This window comes from Pararge aegeria, chromosome 22 (genome assembly GCF_905163445.1).
Source record: "Pararge aegeria chromosome 22, ilParAegt1.1, whole genome shotgun sequence".
Taxonomy (NCBI): Eukaryota; Metazoa; Arthropoda; class Insecta; order Lepidoptera; family Nymphalidae; genus Pararge; species Pararge aegeria.
This window is the reverse complement of record NC_053201.1, coordinates 7,156,748-7,175,979: the sequence shown is the minus strand read 5'-3', so window position 1 is coordinate 7,175,979 and position 19,232 is coordinate 7,156,748. Positions and strand designations below refer to the sequence as shown.

The 19,232-nt window shown below is 35.9% G+C and overlaps 1 protein-coding gene and 1 non-coding gene across 2 annotated transcripts; one reads left to right on the top strand and one right to left on the bottom strand.

Annotated features, from left to right (window-relative positions):
• The first annotated feature begins 1,339 nt into the window (after positions 1–1,339).
• On the top strand, positions 1,340–17,340 carry LOC120633936 (protein male-specific lethal-3). Its single transcript, XM_039904364.1, has 13 exons — positions 1,340–1,730; positions 1,873–2,051; positions 2,694–2,824; positions 3,176–3,296; positions 4,565–4,753; positions 6,467–6,592; positions 7,580–7,746; positions 8,980–9,214; positions 11,088–11,189; positions 13,085–13,193; positions 14,982–15,069; positions 15,156–15,240; positions 16,381–17,340. The coding sequence occupies exons 1-13, from the start codon at positions 1,629–1,631 to the stop codon at positions 16,451–16,453; spliced, it is 1,707 nt and encodes a 568-aa protein (XP_039760298.1). The 5' UTR covers positions 1,340–1,628; the 3' UTR covers positions 16,454–17,340.
• Positions 3,469–3,559, bottom strand: LOC120634022. The gene has a single exon (XR_005659228.1). It is a non-coding gene; the product is annotated as a U6atac minor spliceosomal RNA (small nuclear RNA).
• Positions 17,341–19,232: the final 1,892 nt, after the last annotated feature.

Below are 19,232 nucleotides of genomic sequence, written 5' to 3'. Positions count from 1 at the left end.
GTAATTTTCCAAAATATGTGAATAGAAATAGTTAAATTCTTAAAATATAGTTAAATTTCCAAAATATGTAAATAAATAAAAACATAACCTGCCAACCAACCAAATGTTAAGGGGATGAGTTTCTTCAGATTTTTTTTTTTGTTAAGTCTACAAACCTGAAATTTAGAACATTGGTTTCTTTCAAGTCTATGCTTTGAAAGAAACCAAATCAGTCCAGATTTTTTTTTATCGAAATATGTCCTTTGTTGTCGAGATTAGAGACACCAAAATTAGCGTTTAGGTTAGTATATCACCTTATCCTTATAGACGGGAGTAAAATAGGGGTCGAAAGATTATTCTGAATATTCTATAATTCGGAAATACGAGTAAATTTCTTTTAAAGCACAAACATTAGTTAATATAAACATAATATAATAAATATAAATATACTACGACAATACACACATCGCCATCTAGTCCCAAAGTAAGCGTAGCTTGTGTTATGGGTACTAAGATGACTGATGAATATTTTTATGAATAATATACATAAATACTTATAATATACAGATAAACACCCAGACACTGAATAACATTCATGTTCATCACACAAACATGTTCCAGTTGTGGGAATCGAACCCACGGCCATGGACTCAGAAAGCAGGGTCGCTGCCCACTGCGCCAGTCGGTCGTCAAGTTAAGAAAATATTTTATCCAAATCTACCCGTAAAGGGGGAATAAGGCTTTGGAAGTTTATTATGTAAGTCCTATGTTTTTGCGATAAGAGACGCCATAATTCGCATTTAGGTTAGGAATTAAAAAAAAAAAATACATATATGTTTTTTCTTAGATATCACTTTTACGACTGGTAAAACAGGGGATGCATGTAAATGCTTCATTTTGTAATTACTAAGTCTACAAACCTGAAATTATGGAAATATTTTATCCATACATAGGTAAAACAGGGGTTGGAAGTTTGTATGTTTTTTAAATTCACCTAATATAATTCGCATTAATTTTATCACATTCGTTAATATTATGAATAAATGGGATTATAAGTCAGGGATGCACGTACATCATACAAGAAATTTTAAATGGGATCCAGCCCAGTAGAGGAAGGAACAGACGAAGAGAGTGATGACTTAAGGTGTACAAATCAGGAAAGGAGTATACGGGATAAACGGATTCTTTGACACTTCGCTTACGTATAGCATAGATGCCAAATTGTGTCTTACTGTCTCTTTGTAGCTACCGTATAAATTATTTACGAACGAAATTATTTTTAATCTGTCGTTCCGTCAATGTCCAACTTATGTCAAGTGTCAAAATATTTTTATTTCTCGCTGTCGGCTGATTTGTTTACGCCAGTTTTGTGTACATCCATTGAATGCGTTGGTGCCGATATCAAATTATTAAATAGTAACAAGAATTGAACTAAAGTTTCTAAATACTACAAACACCCAAAACGTTTGCATCGAATACCTCTTATAGAATAATATAACAAGCGGGGTGTGACTGAAGTTTGGTTTTGTAATGTTTTTTTGTGTTTCAAAGTCATAACGCCGGCCCACCAATGTATGTTGTGTTAGTAGTGACTCTCTTATTGTTTCAAAGAATATAACAAACACATTAAAATTCTTCAAGCGTCAGAAATGGTTTCAACGAGAGGTGTACGCTATAAGTTCAGCGAAGGCGAGCGTGTGTTATGTTATGAGCCAGATCCTACGAAAGCAAAAGTTTTGTATGATTCAAAGGTTTGTCTGCTTCTAATATTTCGAACATTTTGAGTGCAATATCAATTTAAAGACTATATTTTTACTGCTGAAATATGTACCTTAGAAATTAAACTAAATTTATGTCATAAAGTTACAAAAAAGAATTATTTTTACACACCAGGTTTTGGAGGTAATAGAGAGTAAAGATAAGAGAGGACGGCGAACTGTCGAATATCTGATACATTTCCAAGGTTGGAATTCCTCTTGGGACCGCTGTGTGAGTGAAGACTTTGTGCTCAAGGACACAGAAGAGAACAGGCAGTTGCAGAGAGATCTTGCTGAAAAATCACAGCTTCAATTGTAATAATTAAAAGTTCTTTATTAAGTGTTTAATTAGTTATTTAAATCTGCCTCTAGTCTAGGAGGTTAGAAACATTGACTATTAGCACTATTCAAAAACAAGTGATTATAATAATTGTTCAAACCTGCCTATGTTAATTGGTTCAGTGGTAGGGTTGAAGCTCTAGTTCCCTCTCTTCTTGAAGGGAAAAGACCTGTAATGCAGAGTGGACATTTATAGGCTAGGATGATGATAATGAAGGCATTTACATACATTAAACCATGGAAACGATACAAAAAAAACTTTGTATTGTTTCCATGGTAAGTACTAATAGCAAATACAGTCTAAGATGAAAAGAATATGGCAATGTTTTAGATTAGATTTGAACCTCTAAATTGGTTTCTATGAGAATGCTATATTGTTTGACAGTTCATCATTGCCAGAAAGTTGAAAACTAGCAGTGGCAGTTAGAATAATCAACCAGAGACCCTCTAAATCAATTAAGAAGTTAAAAATTTCCAAATTGATTTAGCACAGTAAACAAACCAGGACGTGTCACCTATAAAGCAATTGCTTGCACCACTGCACTAGAGAATTTGTCAATAAAAACATTGGCTTGTTAATTGTACGTTGAGAAACTAAAAGGTAGAATTATTTTTCAGAGGAGCTTACTTGTACAGACGAGAACGCAAAAAAGGAAACAGTACAACCTCAGGTTCAGGGCCAGCTAAAAGACCCCGCCATGGCTTCAGTGATGATGGGTCTTCCAGTAGCACACAACCTGATCCAGACGGTGAATAGACCAACAAATAATTAAAAAAAAAAATTTGTTAGTTATTATTTCCTTGCCTTTTGCACCATTTACAACAATTAATGTTAGCAATATAGTGATTATCCACTGAAACATAAAGTATTATTTGGTTGAAGGAAAAATCAATATTTTTAACAATCCGAATCAATATTTTAAAATATATTTTACCAGCTAAACCTGGCCATGCTAACCTATAGCCCCATCAACAATATATAGTTTTATATTAATTTCTATTCTTGTAGATCTTAATATAAAACTGAGCTGTTCTGTTATGTATAAAACTTAAAAAGTATATAAATCACTTATGCAAAGGAACTTTGAATTCCTTTTCAGAAGCAGAAGGCGAAACAGGTGACACAGACTCCTCTTCAGGGTCTGCATCCAGTAATCAACCCAATTCTCCTCCCAACTCTAATGCTGGCAGAGCTAGTATAATATTACCTTCTGCTCTGAGGTATCTGTTTTTTTTATATATATAAAAATATAAATAAATAATCAGTCAACCTTCAAAATATTTTATGGTGAACATTAAAAATATTAAAGTAAAAGAAAATCATAAACACTCTTCATTAATCTATTAAAATAAATGAGTAAATTTATCATGTTCTGTTAAGAACTTGTTAAAAAAAAAAATTGTGGTAAAGTTGTGCCTTCACCATTTTATGTGTTCCATCCTTGTCAAGGGGAGTGCTAACCGTCTCTCCTTTCAATAGACACAATGATTTCTTTGCTTTGCCAGCCATATATACCCAAATATTTAAAAAACTTCAATAGCGTGAGTTAGGAAATTTGTTTCTTTTAAAGAAAATATGTATAAACAATATCACTTTAGCCGTCTATTAAAAAAACACTGATCTTATTATCCATTACAGTCATGTTTTATGATACATAAAATATTTTAAACTATATTAAATGAATTTCAAACATCATCTTATCATATTTGTTGTACAGCGCCATCTGTCGTCGATGGATGGAATCTTTAATGGCGCTAGTAGTAGTATAACTACTCAAAATTAATAACACTCAGTTCCATAATTACTTTATAAAATTATTTTTTCCTTTACGATTCTATTTTACTAATTGTTTTCTTTGATTTGTGTTGTAACTTACATAATGGACTACTAATAATTTCTAGTTTTTCTTAAAATGAAATTTACTATTTTTTCAAAAAGGTGAAAAACAACATAACTTAATTTAATTTGGCATAGTTTCGTTTTCAACCGACTGTGTAAAAAAGAGGATGTCCCCATATCGCTGACTTTCTTTATATTTAGCGTTTTTGACATGGATGTCGTAAAATTTTTTTAATTATAATATAGTTAATCCGAAAAGTTACGAGTTGTGTGCAAGGGATCGAACTGAGTGCCAACTGTGAGATTTTCTACCTACTTTTACTCATCAGGTCGGCCGTAAGTTAAGTACGAATAATTACAAAATGGTATCGAAAGAGCGCCATCTAGTGTCAGTTTTCCCAATATTGGAATTAGATGGCGCTGTAACGAGGTGACTCTCCTTCGACACTATTTAAATCGTAGTGTACTTTCACGCGTAATCAAGTGCGGTTTCCCAGTATTGTAACTAGGTGGCGCCTCCGATACTATATAAATCATAATTTACGAATCGATCGAATTGGTAAATGTAGGTAGAAAAACTCACACTAGGCATAAGGCACTCTGATCTAATGTCTTCTTTTTAATGTTTTCCATATTTAATTTGGTTCAGGGATCGCTTGACATTCGACTACCATCTGGTAGTGAAACGTGGCAGGTTGTCCAGACTGCCTGCGACGCCGTGCGCTGCCCAGATTCTTGAGTCCTTCGTAAAATGGTTTGCGCGCGCTGGCGCGTGGAACCCGCCCCGCGCGAGGCACGATCCCACACACAAGCCAGACATGCTTGATGTTTCATGCAGGTAATAACACAATTTCTCACAATTGTCCTTCATCGTCCGTCATAGATTTTGAAAAGACATTGTAATTAATAATAATAATAATTACAGTTATTATTTGCTTAAAAGTCCAAATGTTTTTCTTAAATTCCCTGGACCCCCGAACTAGGATTTCCCGTGTCTTGGGGGTATGTGTCTTTCCATATGTGCATCGAGATTAGAGAAAAAACGGTATTACTTATTTATTTATTTATAAGTGTGTGCGTGTGTGGGTGTATGCGTGTCTGTACCATATCTTTATTTATTCAAATTACTATTCGATATAATATGATACATATTTAGTAAAAGTTAACAAGTTGAGTTCTAGTGTATATATACACTATTTGAGAAAAGTATAATACAAGCCTTGGCTACAATTAGGCATTGAATGTCGAACGTGTAGATGACGTGCACACTTTAACACGTTTTTTTTTAAATAATCATTTATTGATTTCACCTGATGTAAAGTGGAAAACCGTCGCCTACAAACCATGCAACAATAAGAACAGCATACACCACCTGTGTCCATCAACCTGAGTCGTACGTGTTTAGCCTCACGTGCCTGTAATTTGACCGGCAACTACGGCCATTAGTTCAGAACACAAGTGTTGAGCTATGTCGGTAACTCAAATTTCTCCTCATTTCTGATTTGATCACGTAGCATACTCCTAGCATAGCTCTCTCCATCGCCTTCTAAGTGACTGAGCCTTTTTAGCCTTAACTAAACTCATTATATTATTTATGATGATGAGATACTGTCTTTCTTATATAATTTTTATAAACCGTCTTGGTTGTGTATAGCATTTTAGAATTAATTTTCGATGTAACCCGCGCAGTAATTGGCAATAATCTGATTTTAATTTCACATTCACGCTGACTTAGCGCACCGGCGCTGAATATCCTACTATATACGTATTATTAATATACTATTATTAGCAGACCCCAGCGCCATCTGTCGGGCTGATTTGTGAATCTAAACCATCCAGGGTGCCACCCAAACGAATACCAAAAAATTCATTCAAATCGGTCCAGCCGTTTGAATGAATTTTTCAGTGAGAGGAGTTCAGTGACATACACACGCACACAAGAAATATATATATGAGATAAATGTGAAAGTTTGGATAATTGTAAAACAATCACGCAAATAAGGCTGAACGGAGTCGGATGACATTTGGCATGTATGTAGCCTTTGACATGGAATAGAACATAGATCACCGTTTATCCCGGGAAATAAGAGAATTCCTGCGGGAATAAAAACCCTTAATCCACGCGAACGAAGTCATGAGTTTCAGCTAGTAGAGCATATATTTATCTCTTTTCGAACTAAAGTGGAAAAACATACCTACCTTAATGTATAGATATGGTTTTTAGGCTGTCAAGTCCACTATCTTTTTGTCCAATCCGGCTTTCCGGGGGATAGCTTGGGTTATGTGAGATTGTTGACCATTAAACACCCTCGTTGGCCACCCTCTGCCTATATTGGGAAGCTTAGCAAACTCCCAAGAACGCCGATCCTTCGCACGGCAGCTTGTCCCACAAAACAACAGCGCCCACTCTAACAGGCCGCGACCCTGAGGTCACATCACCCGGGTTATTTTGGGATGGTGTTCACCGCCACCTTGCCGTCTTCATCTTCGAGAAGGTTCGGCCCTCTATCCTATGAGAGAGGATACCTGAGAAAATATTGGTTCTTTACAGGTTAAATTTACTCAGAGAAGTGGCAGATGGGTTGAGAGTCTACTTCGATTTCATACTCCGCGGGCACCTATTGTACAAACAGGAAGCTGATCAGTATTACGAGATGTGCGGCCAATATATCGACGAGTAAGTTGCACTGTATCCATACTAATAGTACAAGCATTAGAGTATTTTGTGATAGAGCTCGTCCGGGGGAGAACTAGCTCCATATTCCATTGTTGCAATGTTCCGGTAAAGAATTGCTAAAATATTGTATTATGATTCATGTATAATCTAAACATATTTATTTGTATTTATATTCGAAGTGACATTGGTATTTATTTTCAATTAATAAAACTGCAAGATCTAGCCATCCACAATGAATAGTGAAACGCCGGATTGAAAATAATGACGTCACTTTTATATAAACATAATTTTGTACCGTTTGAACTCGGAAATCTCACGGGTATAAAGTATTTTATGATTTCAAACTAGTTGCTAGGTTTTTTTTGTTATCAATATCAAATGAATAATCTTTTGCTATAGACTTACAAAAGCTCTAATTTGCCTATGTCACGAGTGAGGCCTTGACACCCCGAGAGTGTTTTGGCGGGAAACAATTTTATTACATAAATAAATAAATATAAATATACTAAGACAATACACACATCATCATCATCAATCATCAAAGGAATATTTAAATACTTGTAATATACATATATAATGTACATATACGCCCGGACACTGAAAAACATTTATGTTCATCACACAAACATTTTCCAGTAGTCGGCCTTGGACTTAGAAAGCAGGGTCGCTGCCCACTGCACCAAATATAATTTGCAATGAAAACAACTTTTAATTTCTGCTAAACTAAGATATTTTTAGAGTAAAGTACATCCTTCCCAACATCACAGGTACATAATCCATACTTTATGAAAAGAGTGATATATCGTCTAAGAGAGATAGCAATATGGGAAAGATCAGAAATTTCTTCGGAAGCGGGATGTTATTTAAACTAAATCACATTACAACCCCTCCTATGGCTTTTGAATGTTATGACACGCTTTACCTTTAGATGACCATGCTATGTGATAAGGCAGGCGAGCGAGTGGTGTGTAAAATTATATTTTGCAGACCTGATATAAAGACAGAGCCCGACGATGAGGACGAAGAGAACCAGGATCCATCGCAAGACGACGTGGACGCTACGGCGGAATCGGTAGAAGAGGACCTAAAAAGCCCCAAGGTTCCCGAATACGCGCATTTACCGCCAGACCCGGAAAACGCAGAAAACGGAGAAGGTATATTTTCTTTTTTATTTGAAAAACAAAAATCTATAATTAATTTACTGTTGATCTTACAATCGAGATTAATTATACATCTTACACAAGCCAATATAGTTTTCACTATTAATTAATAATCTTAATGATACGAGAGTTAAGTTTAATCTCTAGGATAAGTTTCGCAACTTATGCACACAGTACACTCACACAACACCATTCGTAACCAAAAAAAGGATTACTTAATCTTGAAAAGGTTATCTCAAGAAATAAAGAAAAACCCAACTTAACCTAACCTGAACATAAACTATATCTGTTACCTTGTATTTCCCGAAAACTAAATGCTCGTCAGTTTTCGATACATAAGGCTCCATTTGACTTAAATTTAGACAATTTAATTTTTTTGGTTGTCACCGCGTATTTTTTTATGAAAACTTTGTATAGCTACTCGTCAAACTTAAAAGTTGCGTAGCAAATGTTTTTTTTAATATAATGTTTATCCCTTCGGTTTATTACGCCATTTTTTCTTAATATGGCTAAAAAACAAAATTATGTTTAGTTTTCGGTATCAATCCTAAAGCCGCATAGCTAATTTAGGTTACAATATATATATACTAGCTGTTTCGCGCGATCATCACCGTTTTTTCAAATCTCGTGGGAACCGTTTGTTTAACCCAGAAGAAACAGTAGCGTTCAGAATACACTACTCTTCTTCCTTTCAACAAACTCTATGCCAAAAACCAAGTCAATTGGTGTCTTAGTTAGGGCGTATAGAAAAGATAAACAAACACACCTTCGCATTAATAGTATTAGTAAGAAAACCCGTTGCCCGCGTTCTTCGTCCTCGTTTATTATGGTTTTTGACAAATGCCATAGGAAAAGTTTGTTTTTCAGAGATAAAAAGTACCTTGTGTAACTCTCCGTACTTCCAACTAACTGTACACCAAAATTCAAGTAGACTTGTTGCTCGTTAAGGGGTGAAGTAAGGACAAACAACGAAACGCACTTGCGCATTCATGATATAAGTATGGATTTTTAGAGCCAGTAAGAAAACCGTTCCCCGCGTTCTCCGTCCGCGTTCATACAAATCCCATAGGAACCGTTTTTTGCGGAGATTAAAAATATAGCCTATGTAACTCTCCGTACTTCCAACTAACTGTACACCAAACATAAGTAGACTTGTTGCTCGGTAGGGGGTGAAGTAAGGACATACAAAGAAACTTGCGCGTTTAAAATATAAGTATTTATTTTCAGAGCCAGCCCCGGAAAACATAGAAGCCGAAGCAGAAGCAGAAGCGGAAGCGGAAGCGGAAGAAGAGGTGGCAGAGGACGCGGAAGCGCAGGCAGAGGCGGAAGCGGAAACAGAAAAGGCGGAAAGCGAAGAGACGAGAGAACAAAGCAGCGAAGGTACCAGAAGTTCGCCGAGGCACGAAGACACCACGAAGCGGGAGCCGCGGGCTGCACCGCGATCACGCAGCCTCGCTAGAAGGTAGTTCACTCCCTCACACTTAAAAATAATAATTTCGTGTGACGTTATTTATAGATGGCCCCTTATTTGTCTGGTGGGAGGCTTTGGCCGTGGCTGATTACCACCCTACGGACAAAGACGTGCCGCTAAGCGATTTATTGTCCCGGTGCGATGTCGCGTTAAACTCGATTAGGGGTATGACTACCATACAGGGAGTATGGTAGTCATACTCCTAATCGATTTTCGCACAGCCCGCTACAAGCTTAGACTGCATAATAACTTACCGCCAGGTGAGATTGCAGTCAGTCAAGGACAAACTTGTAGTGGAATAAAAAAAAATATATTGGTTTCAAGAATGCTTACTCTATAAGCACTTTTAAAACGTCAACTCTGTCGGTTTATAGTGACTCTAGCGCCGGTTCGGGAGGCAGATTTCACCGAGAAGAAGCCGGCAAGAAACTGAGTAGTTGCTCTTTTCCAACACCAACAATTTACATTTTAACATTCATTTTTCTATCTCACGAGAGATGAAAGCTGAGCCGGATGCTTCCAAGCAACCTTTTCATTAAGAAATTCATCAATTGTATAGTAACATCGCTTCAATAAATGTGTTTTAAACTTATGAATTGGTAGGTCCAAAATTACCTAAGGATACCTTACCTAATAAATGTCTCAGCAATGCAGTAGCAACTGCGTTCTAGGCCTCCCAACTTTTGTTTGAACATCTATACAAGTTTAGTAGATCATACAGTATCACTAAAAGTCTTCATCATCATCCCCATCCTATTAATATCTCAGCAATGCAGGCGCGAATTATGGGCCTCATAAGAAGGCTCAGGGTCACTCGGCGAGCGCTGGAAAGAGCTATGTAAGGAATATCTCTACGTGATCAAATCAGTGAGGAGATCCGTAGAAGAACTAGAGTTACCGACGTAGCCAAACCGCGAAAGTGAAGTGGCAATGAGCGGGGCACATAGCTCGGAGAACCGATGGAAGTTCGAATCCAAGGTGCTGGAATGGCAACCCGCACCGGTAAACGCAACGTTGGTCGCAGCAAACGCTGGAAACAAGCGGCCCAGAATCCGTGGAGTTTGAAACGCTCTACAAAAAACCTATGCCCAGCAGTGGACGTCAATCGGTTGAAATGATGATGATGAATGCAGGAGCAACTGTATTCTAGGCCTCCAAACACTTGTTTAAACATCTATACTAGTTTAGTAGTAGATTATACAGTCTCGCTAGAAGGCAAGTACACTTCCATTATCTGATAGACTTCATAATCACCCTCATTCAAACACCCTCCACTAATGGGACAGGTCTCCTGTCTCATGTTTTTGGACAGATACTAGTCAAGAAGTGACAATTTAAATGCGGCTTGGCTTGATTGCACGAAAATGACCACACGTTGGTAATAATAAACGAGACCAACGACTTTAGTTGCGCGCCAGTGCTGGTGTTAAAGTAGACAAACGTCAGTTTACAGGAAAAGTAAAACCTAGCGTCCGATTCCCGGAAATTCAAAATAAATCGTTCTTATGACTTCAGCCACGGATTGTTAAATGATATCAATTTATCTAATCATCTTCAAAACCTGCAAAGACACTTTTTTAACACGATTAAAGAGTAAGAGAAGCATTGTATCAATCATACATATTTTATGTTGTTGAATAGACTAAAAGAATAGTTAATAAATAACTACCTCAATATACATACAAAAAAGGGAATTAATTCAGTCCTATTTTTAGTTGAACTGCAAAAGTTCTACTAGAAACGGAGTTATAGAACAAAACTAATTCAAAATGTTGACTTTTTTGGCATTTCTTTTGATTAAGCGGACTGGGTTCGGTAATTATGATCAAACGAATAATGTATCGTTATAACACGTTTTATACAGACTCCGTTCACACAAGTCGGCTGTTTCGCAGTCAGAAAACGAAGAACCAGCGCCCTCTACCTCAACGGGGGAACAACGAACTTTTGAAACACTATCTTCGAGGTCAGTAATTAGAACCCAAAGTTTTTGGAACAGTAACTTCGAAACACATTAATTCTGTTCTGTTTAGTTTAGTAAGAGAAGAAGGGTATCAATCATGCCTATTTTATGTTGTTGAATGGACTTTAATAATAATTCAACTAACTCAATATACATATAAAAAATGGAATAAACAAGAGCTTCAGTCCTATTTTCAAAACTAAATCAAAAGTTAAGTGTTATTAATGGTAAATACTTATAATTGTTTTATTTACCCTTCAGTTGGTAACCTGGCTTTGGCTGCACCATTATTACCATCAGCACGGCACTAGCATGGGTGAAACAGAAATTGTATTCCCCCACTTATATCCAATGAGAAGTGATAAAATTTACTTATCCACTTGCCCAAGGCCGTGGGCCTAAGAAAAACTCTCGGGCCCATGCTAGACGTGCAGGTGATATGTGATTGTGAACATACACTGTTCTATACAGTATATTGAGATTGAATTGGACCTGATTATTTCTAGAACTCTCCAAAAACACCCCCCAAAATGCATTCAATTTCAGGATCGTGCGTAAAAAAAGCCTTCTTAACACTTCACGGATCCAATGTACTGTCTTATTCGGTTTGTTTAATTTTTTACTAAAGCATATCGATTCTACACCGAACAGATACCGACTCTGTAAAATAAGTAGGTATATACCAAACAACAAAAAACTGAAAGAATGGTCATAATTCTAACGTTTCTAGATATTTCCTTCTATGATTTCCAACTGAAAGAGGTTCTAGGCCTCCGAAGCAGTTTAAAAGCAGGGTGTCCGACGCCACTGAGTCAGTCTACTCTGAGAGCGGAATTAAGTGTCATCTGAGCCATACTTTAGAAACAAGTGATATTTGTGAAATATATCACTAAATATTTTTCCTCGGCTTCTACTCAAAACTACGATTAGTTTTCTTTTTTCGGACGGACAGTAGCTGACGGATTATTACAGGGGAGATGGAATGGATGGATGTTTCCATCTCCGGGGAGATGGGGCTCATCGGGGGAAACGATTGACCGTTTTCCAGAAGTGTTTTCTGGAACTTTGTATTGAAGAGAAGATTAAAGTCTTTTGTTCTTATTCGTTTATTACTTCTTATTAATTCTGTTATATCCACAATATACTAGCATAATATTGCTACATACTTTTTTTGATTTGCGTAATAATGAGGTCGAGTTTAATTTCGATACCCAGTTCAGGTATTAGCCGAAATGCTGCCCAGCTACATTCCTACCTATTCTTTCTGTCTGCCGGTTGGCTAACCTCCTGAGCACAAATAGCTCTAAGACCATTGGAAGGTTCGCATCACGAACAAGAGTTTAGTTATTTAAGTAATAAATAAATGCTATCCAGTGCTTATCTTCTGTGTGTGTTTTTTTTTATCTCAACCAAGTGCCAGGGTCCGTTATGTCTTGACCGAAGTTTTATTTGATAGTGGAATATCAATGTTATTTGGTTAATTATAATTATTGTTTTAAACTTGTGCCTTACTTTACTTTCAATGTTTTAATGTAATTCAGATGCCAGATTTTTTTTTACATATATTTGCTATGTCATATGTAAATTCCAATGTACTTTCTGATAATAAAAGAACGTTTGTAATTTTAGTGGTATTTTTCCCACGTGCCTAATATCAAATTTGGCTTAATTCTTTATTCACTTATTTTTATTCTTTATTTGAACACTACATGAAGTAAAATAAATATACCAAAAAAAAAAAAAAAGAAGAAACATAAGGAATTATTTCCAAATATTCGTACCCTAGCACTTAACAATATTCAGAAGAAAGCACCCTAAATTGTCTCTAATTCTATCCCGATATTCCGATCCGACCCACACCATAATTCTTTTAAATTTATTGTGTAATGTTTTTTCAGTGTTGGCAGCAGTGGGTCATCGATGAGCGAGAGTTGGGCGCGACCCGCTCGCCCGCCGCCGACCCCCGCCACGCCCGCAAGAAATCCCCTCTCGCAACTCCTCGATAAGGTATCATATTCTTCTAGTAAGGAAACCTTTATCATCATTACCAACCCATTTCTACAAAAGGGGCACAGGTCAGATCGAGCCGGTTTAGTTCATCATGCACCGTGCTGGCAAAGTGCGGATTGATAGAACATTATGGAGAACTCTCAGGCGATACTCAGTCTTATGTCTAGATTTCCTCAAAGTTTTTACCTTCGCCGTTAAAGCAAGTGATACTTTATTACTAAAAACGCACATAAGGGGGATCAAACTCCCAACTTCTATAATGGTTTGGTAACAGAGACTGTTTCATAAATTAGTATAATAATTATTATTACATATTTATATTAACTTTTAATTACTCATATAAAAAAAGATAATAGAAAATAAGCCAAATCACAAATGTATTAAAGAATACATTAATAATCACGATTACCTAGGTATAAAAATATTCTTCACGTACCCTGAACTAAAACTAAGAATAGATTTAATTACTTTGTAATCCGTGTCTCTCGCCTTCTTAATTCTGTTTACAATGACCCCGAAATTGACTTATTTTATGGTAATATGAACAGTGTACGTCGCAACTTAGTAGATAAACTGTTGCATGCTAGGTAAACTCAACACTCAGTTATAGTTTGCTGCGTTTTTGCTGGGTTCTATCAGTTACCCTTGTTTATATAAGACTTATCTGTGGAAACCTGTTATTAGTTTTAAGTCAAACAATTTTTTAAGTATTTAGAATCTACAACTGTTGGTTTTCCAATTAAAGAAAAATAAAAAAACAAATAAATAAATATGAAACTCGTCCGGGGAAGTAATGTCGCCATGCTTATTACTGCTGCTAAGCAGCATTGTTGCAATTTCGGTCTGAAGTGCTCGGTTGCCGGTAAATTTCAGGCACATTTCCATTAAACATTCGTTTAAAGGAAGTGAAGTGTTGCTTTGTTTATAGATGAATGTTTTCCACTTACCATCAAGTGGGCGCTCTGCTTGGTCCGTTCACTATTACTATAAAAAAAATATTAAATAACAATAATAATATATTTTTTTTTTATTAATTTTTATTAGTGTTTTTAGCTTACACTTGGTGGAGTTATTAATTTTATAAATTTAAAATGCATATAAAAATTTCGTAGCCGACAGGATTTGAACCTGCGACGCTCTGTTGCAATAAGACTGATGTGAAAGGCATATACTAATTTCGGCATCGACGGTAGGAGAGTCGTAGCTTAATTGGAGAAAGCGCTCAGGCCGCGATTGCCAGAGAGTCGAAGGTTCAAATCCTGACGGTTCCGAAAATTTTTATATGCATTTTAAGTTTATAAAAAATTATATATGTATAATAATAATAGTAAAAAAAGAAAACAGGACCAGGATATTATTATTCAAACAAGATGATGTTTTGGTTAGGTGGGACTTCCGTCTTCAAGAAATTAGTTGAATTTATAACTAACTTCTTGAATGAGTATCTTTTGCTTCCGCTTTCGAAGCGTGTATCCGACGCTGGACGTTTAGTAAAAAAATTATTAATATCGGAGCATAATAAGGACTTTTTCCGAATTACACTAACCTAGAAAAGATATCTAGGCTAGTTTAATTCGAAAAAAGTCCTTATTTTGCCTCGATCTTAATTATTACAGCATACTCATTTATAAATTCAATTAATTTCTTGAAGACAGAAGACCAACCTAGCCAAAACATCACCCTGTTTTAATATACTGCTAGAAATTCGGGATCTTTTGTATGCTTATTGTGTGTCATAACATTACTATACGATTACATAGATGTTAAAATTGCTCTTTTTATTAGGTAGCAAAATGGCAATTAATACCGCGCGAAGATACGGAACACCTTCCCTGTAGAGTTTACGGAGCCATCCATCTAGCAAGACTCTTTGGTAATTTAATCTTCAATTAAAATTGTAATAACATTATTATTTAGAAATTATATAAAATAAATTCTTTTCTTTTCTTTACTTTACAGTAAAGCTGCCGGACTTTTTAAATGCAACACAGATGCCCGATTTTAAATTGAAACTTATATTAAAACATATAGATATGTTTGTACAGTGAGTATAAGTTTTGAAATAATTTTTAACTATTTTTTTAGTGGCTAAAACTCGAAATGAGAGATTTTGTTATATGACACGGCAAACTTTTTAATATTTAAGTGCCAGTATGTCGAGATTTATGGTAGATTTTTTTTTTTTTTTATTGATACAGTTACAATTCCATTACAATGTCATAATATAGATTATATTATTAATATTCTTCTCCTACTTTTTCTTTTTTGGCTTTTAGGTGTGCCAATTATTATTCTAATTTCAAAAATAGAATTTCAGTCTAAGTTAGACATAAGCAGCATCGGTAGACCTCCAACAGTTGACAGATGAGATCAAACGAGTCGCAGGGAGCCACTGTACTCAAGCGGCACGAGACCGTTGTATTGCGAAAGCCCTACAAGCCCTATTTCCAGCAGTGGGCGTAAATTGGTTGATGTGAGGATGGTGATGATGATACGACCACTCATTGCCCACACGTCACACACTTAAAATTCAACTTTATGTTATATGAGATAAAGCTCACATTTCAATGCTATAAATTCAGCACTACCTGTACTAACACGACAACAGATAATAATAGACGAGCAAGTTTTAGCTTTATTTTGTTATCAAGCTTTTGTTTTTAAATTAGTTGACGACCTTCCTGGCGCAGTGGTTGGCTCTGGTTTATAAGTGGAGGTCGTGGAATCGATCCTCGGCGAAGCAATTTGAACAATTTAATAATTTCTGAATTTTCTCTGGTCTGGTCTGATGGGAGCGTTCGGCGAGTCTAGCTATCACCCAACCACGTCCATTTAGCGTTCCGGTACGATGCCGCCTTGAAACGGATTAGGGATTAACATAATTGCTTCCTTTGTTCACTTCATATATTTATGTTTGTAATCACCATTTCTGGTACATAAATAATAAATAAATAAATAATTGCGTTACCCTTAACAAGTTAGGTTAACCCGCTACCATCTTAGTCTCTACAGCATCCTTAATAATATTATAAATGCGAAAGTGTGTTTGTTTGTCCTTTGTCCTTTACGCCCTAACTAAGTAACCATTCAATTTGATGTGGGGCATAGAGTTAAAAAAGGAGTTACATAAGATACTTTATACCAGGAAAAGTGAAAAATGAAAAAAAAGTTCTAACTGTTTTAGGTACCTGGATGAGCACAACGAGTGGTTCGGAGAAATGTTTTACATAACTGACGGAGTGTCGCGGTCGCACTGAACCGCGCTAAATGTACATAGGCGTACCACATAGAAACTTGTTGAAAGCCCTTCAGAGATTATGAAGATGCAGAGCATTAACTGGTTTGAATTGTTACGAATTAGTTTGCTGTAGAACGTAAGCTGTAACTAGACGTTACCCGAAAGGAGATTTTGAATATCGTATTCACTTGATGGCCCAATGCGTATGGTTTAATTTGTGAAACATGGCATTACGATTTTGATCGTATAACTAAGACGCTGAGTGAAGAGTGTTCGGTTACTTAAATAGGCTTGAATTTCGAAATACTGCCTCCGAAAGTGAAGTCAAAGTCCTACCCACTGGGCCGGGCCTATCACCGCTTCATGACTGTTACATGTAGATTATTATAGTTAGAATTCATTTTGTTAAATTACGTCACTATTTTGGCGGAATTCAAAAATTGCAATCTTTCAAGCCATTGACACTTTTATGTGTTCTGAATCTTTTAAATTTCTATTGAGTGTTAAGTTTTTTTACAAAATAGATAAAAACAAGTGTTTTCTGATATTTTCTGTAAAAAGTGGATCTGTGCAGTACAGATACTATAATACTAAGTATGTTTTAATATTTTTCAACAAAGCAAAATAAAAGCAATTAGAAGGCATGCTTTGAACATACCATCATAATTCCTGATCGTGCAATACGGTTTAGTTTTTTTTTCTGAATTTCCATAATGTTCGTACTACCCTAGAAGCCATTGACCTCTATTTTATAAGTATATTAGAGGTCAGTGCTATAAGCCGAAAAGCCGGGCATGCGGTAAAACTTGCGTTACAATAAATATCTCTGCTCGACTATCGATAGCAATGAGAAAATAAAAACTATTGTTTTATATTATGAAAATTAAGCTTAATTTGCTATACTCCGCGAACAGCAGGAGAATCTTTCTGAGAATTGTTAACAATTATTCATTGTAAAGTCAAAATCTCCTGAAGATGCTCCGGTTTCGGAGCGAAACGTGCGTAGAGGGTACATTGCCGAAGATCTGTCTGGTGTGGAGAATAAAGATTGAAGAAATTATAAATTACACCAGAGCAAATAAAGCTTAATTTTCATAATATATTATGGATTTCCGCGAAGTAACGCTTGCTTCTATCCTATACTAAGTATTGTTTTAACTTTTCCTCAGTGTATCGGAAGTTACAGATAGTAAAAAACTACTGATATGCATTTTTTTTTGTATTATACAGAATTAGGAACATACGGAAAACGTGTTCACGATTAATATTGAAGTACCAAAAACCATTCCACTTCAGTAATCTTTCTCGAACAGGCGGTTTGTCACTTCATTCCAATTAGAAAGCTGCACAAAGACTATCAAAAAACTGGTGGACTACGACCTTAACCCGTTCTCATTGTGTTACGAAACCCGTGCCACAGTAGTGGGCCGGTAGTGGGTGATGTACTTTCTACGGCGGCCAAGTTGGGAAGCCTTGCCATAGCACCAACTTCGAGTTTATGCCATCCTTACTGGATCTCGAATATTGCCTTGCTTCGTTCAAATTTCATAATTCATTTACTATTTCAAGTAGGCCTAATATAAGCACTTTTGAAACGTCAAGTCTGTCTGTGTGTAGTGGATCTACCACCGGTTCGGAAGGCAGATTCTACCGAGAAGAAGCCGGCAAGAAACTCAGCAGTTGCTCATTTCCAACATCAACATTTATTTATTTATTCAGAATATTGGTAAGGGTACAGAATTGACGCAATAAACATGGTGCAACGATAACTGTTGCAGTAGTATAAACTGTGTCGCAACAATTAACGCCCACCTCCAACAATAAATGTATAGTACCAATAAGACAAAAGTAGAACATAGTAAATGCCAATAAAAAAAATAAAAAAAATCAACAATTTACATTTTACATTTTAAAATTAATTTTTCTCTCTTGTGAGATATGAAAGCGGAGCCGGATGCTTCAAAGCAATCTTGTCATTAAGAAATTCATCAATTGTATAGAATCTTCGCTGTAATAAATGTGTTTTAACATATTCTTTAAACTTATGCATTGGTAGGTCCAAAATTACCTTAGGAATCATATTATAAAAGCGTATACTTAATATCCGTATACTCGTATATCCTAAACTGGTTAGCATTTCTGACTACAGATCAAGAGATCTCGGTTTATATTCTAGTTCGTACCTGAGCCTAGCTGTAGGCCTTTTAAAAGTTTAAGGATAAGGATAAATAACACTGCATCCGTTTCAGTCAGCTTATTTCTGACGTCATTCGCATTATGCTCCTAAGTTACTTGCGGATTAGTTTACGTTGTTAAATTATGAATACTTCATTTTAATTGTTGCACTCTTTCATTATCTAGTACAAAATGTATATAATTCTTGTTTAAGTTTTAAGTAGATTTTTCTACTAATCGATCTTGTAATTTTTAAGTTTACGGATCTCAGTAATAGCTTACTTATTTTTATATAAAATCAAAAAAAAGGAATAAACAAAGTGATGACAATTCGTTATATTATTTATCAAAAACCCCTCCACCCTCCGACAAAGATGTTGCGTAGAAACCGATTAGGGATATGGGTTTAATATAACCGCCATACTCCCTAACAGGTTAGCCCGCTACCATCTTAGACTGTATCATCACTTACCACCAGGTGACCAGATAATAAAAGGCATCGCTACTAAGCGATAAGGCCGCCTTTTGTATTCTGCTTCTATTTTTATGTTTCTGTTTTCTTGTATATATCTTTTACTTCATGTAAAAAATAAAGAGTAAAAATAAATAAATAAATCTAATTT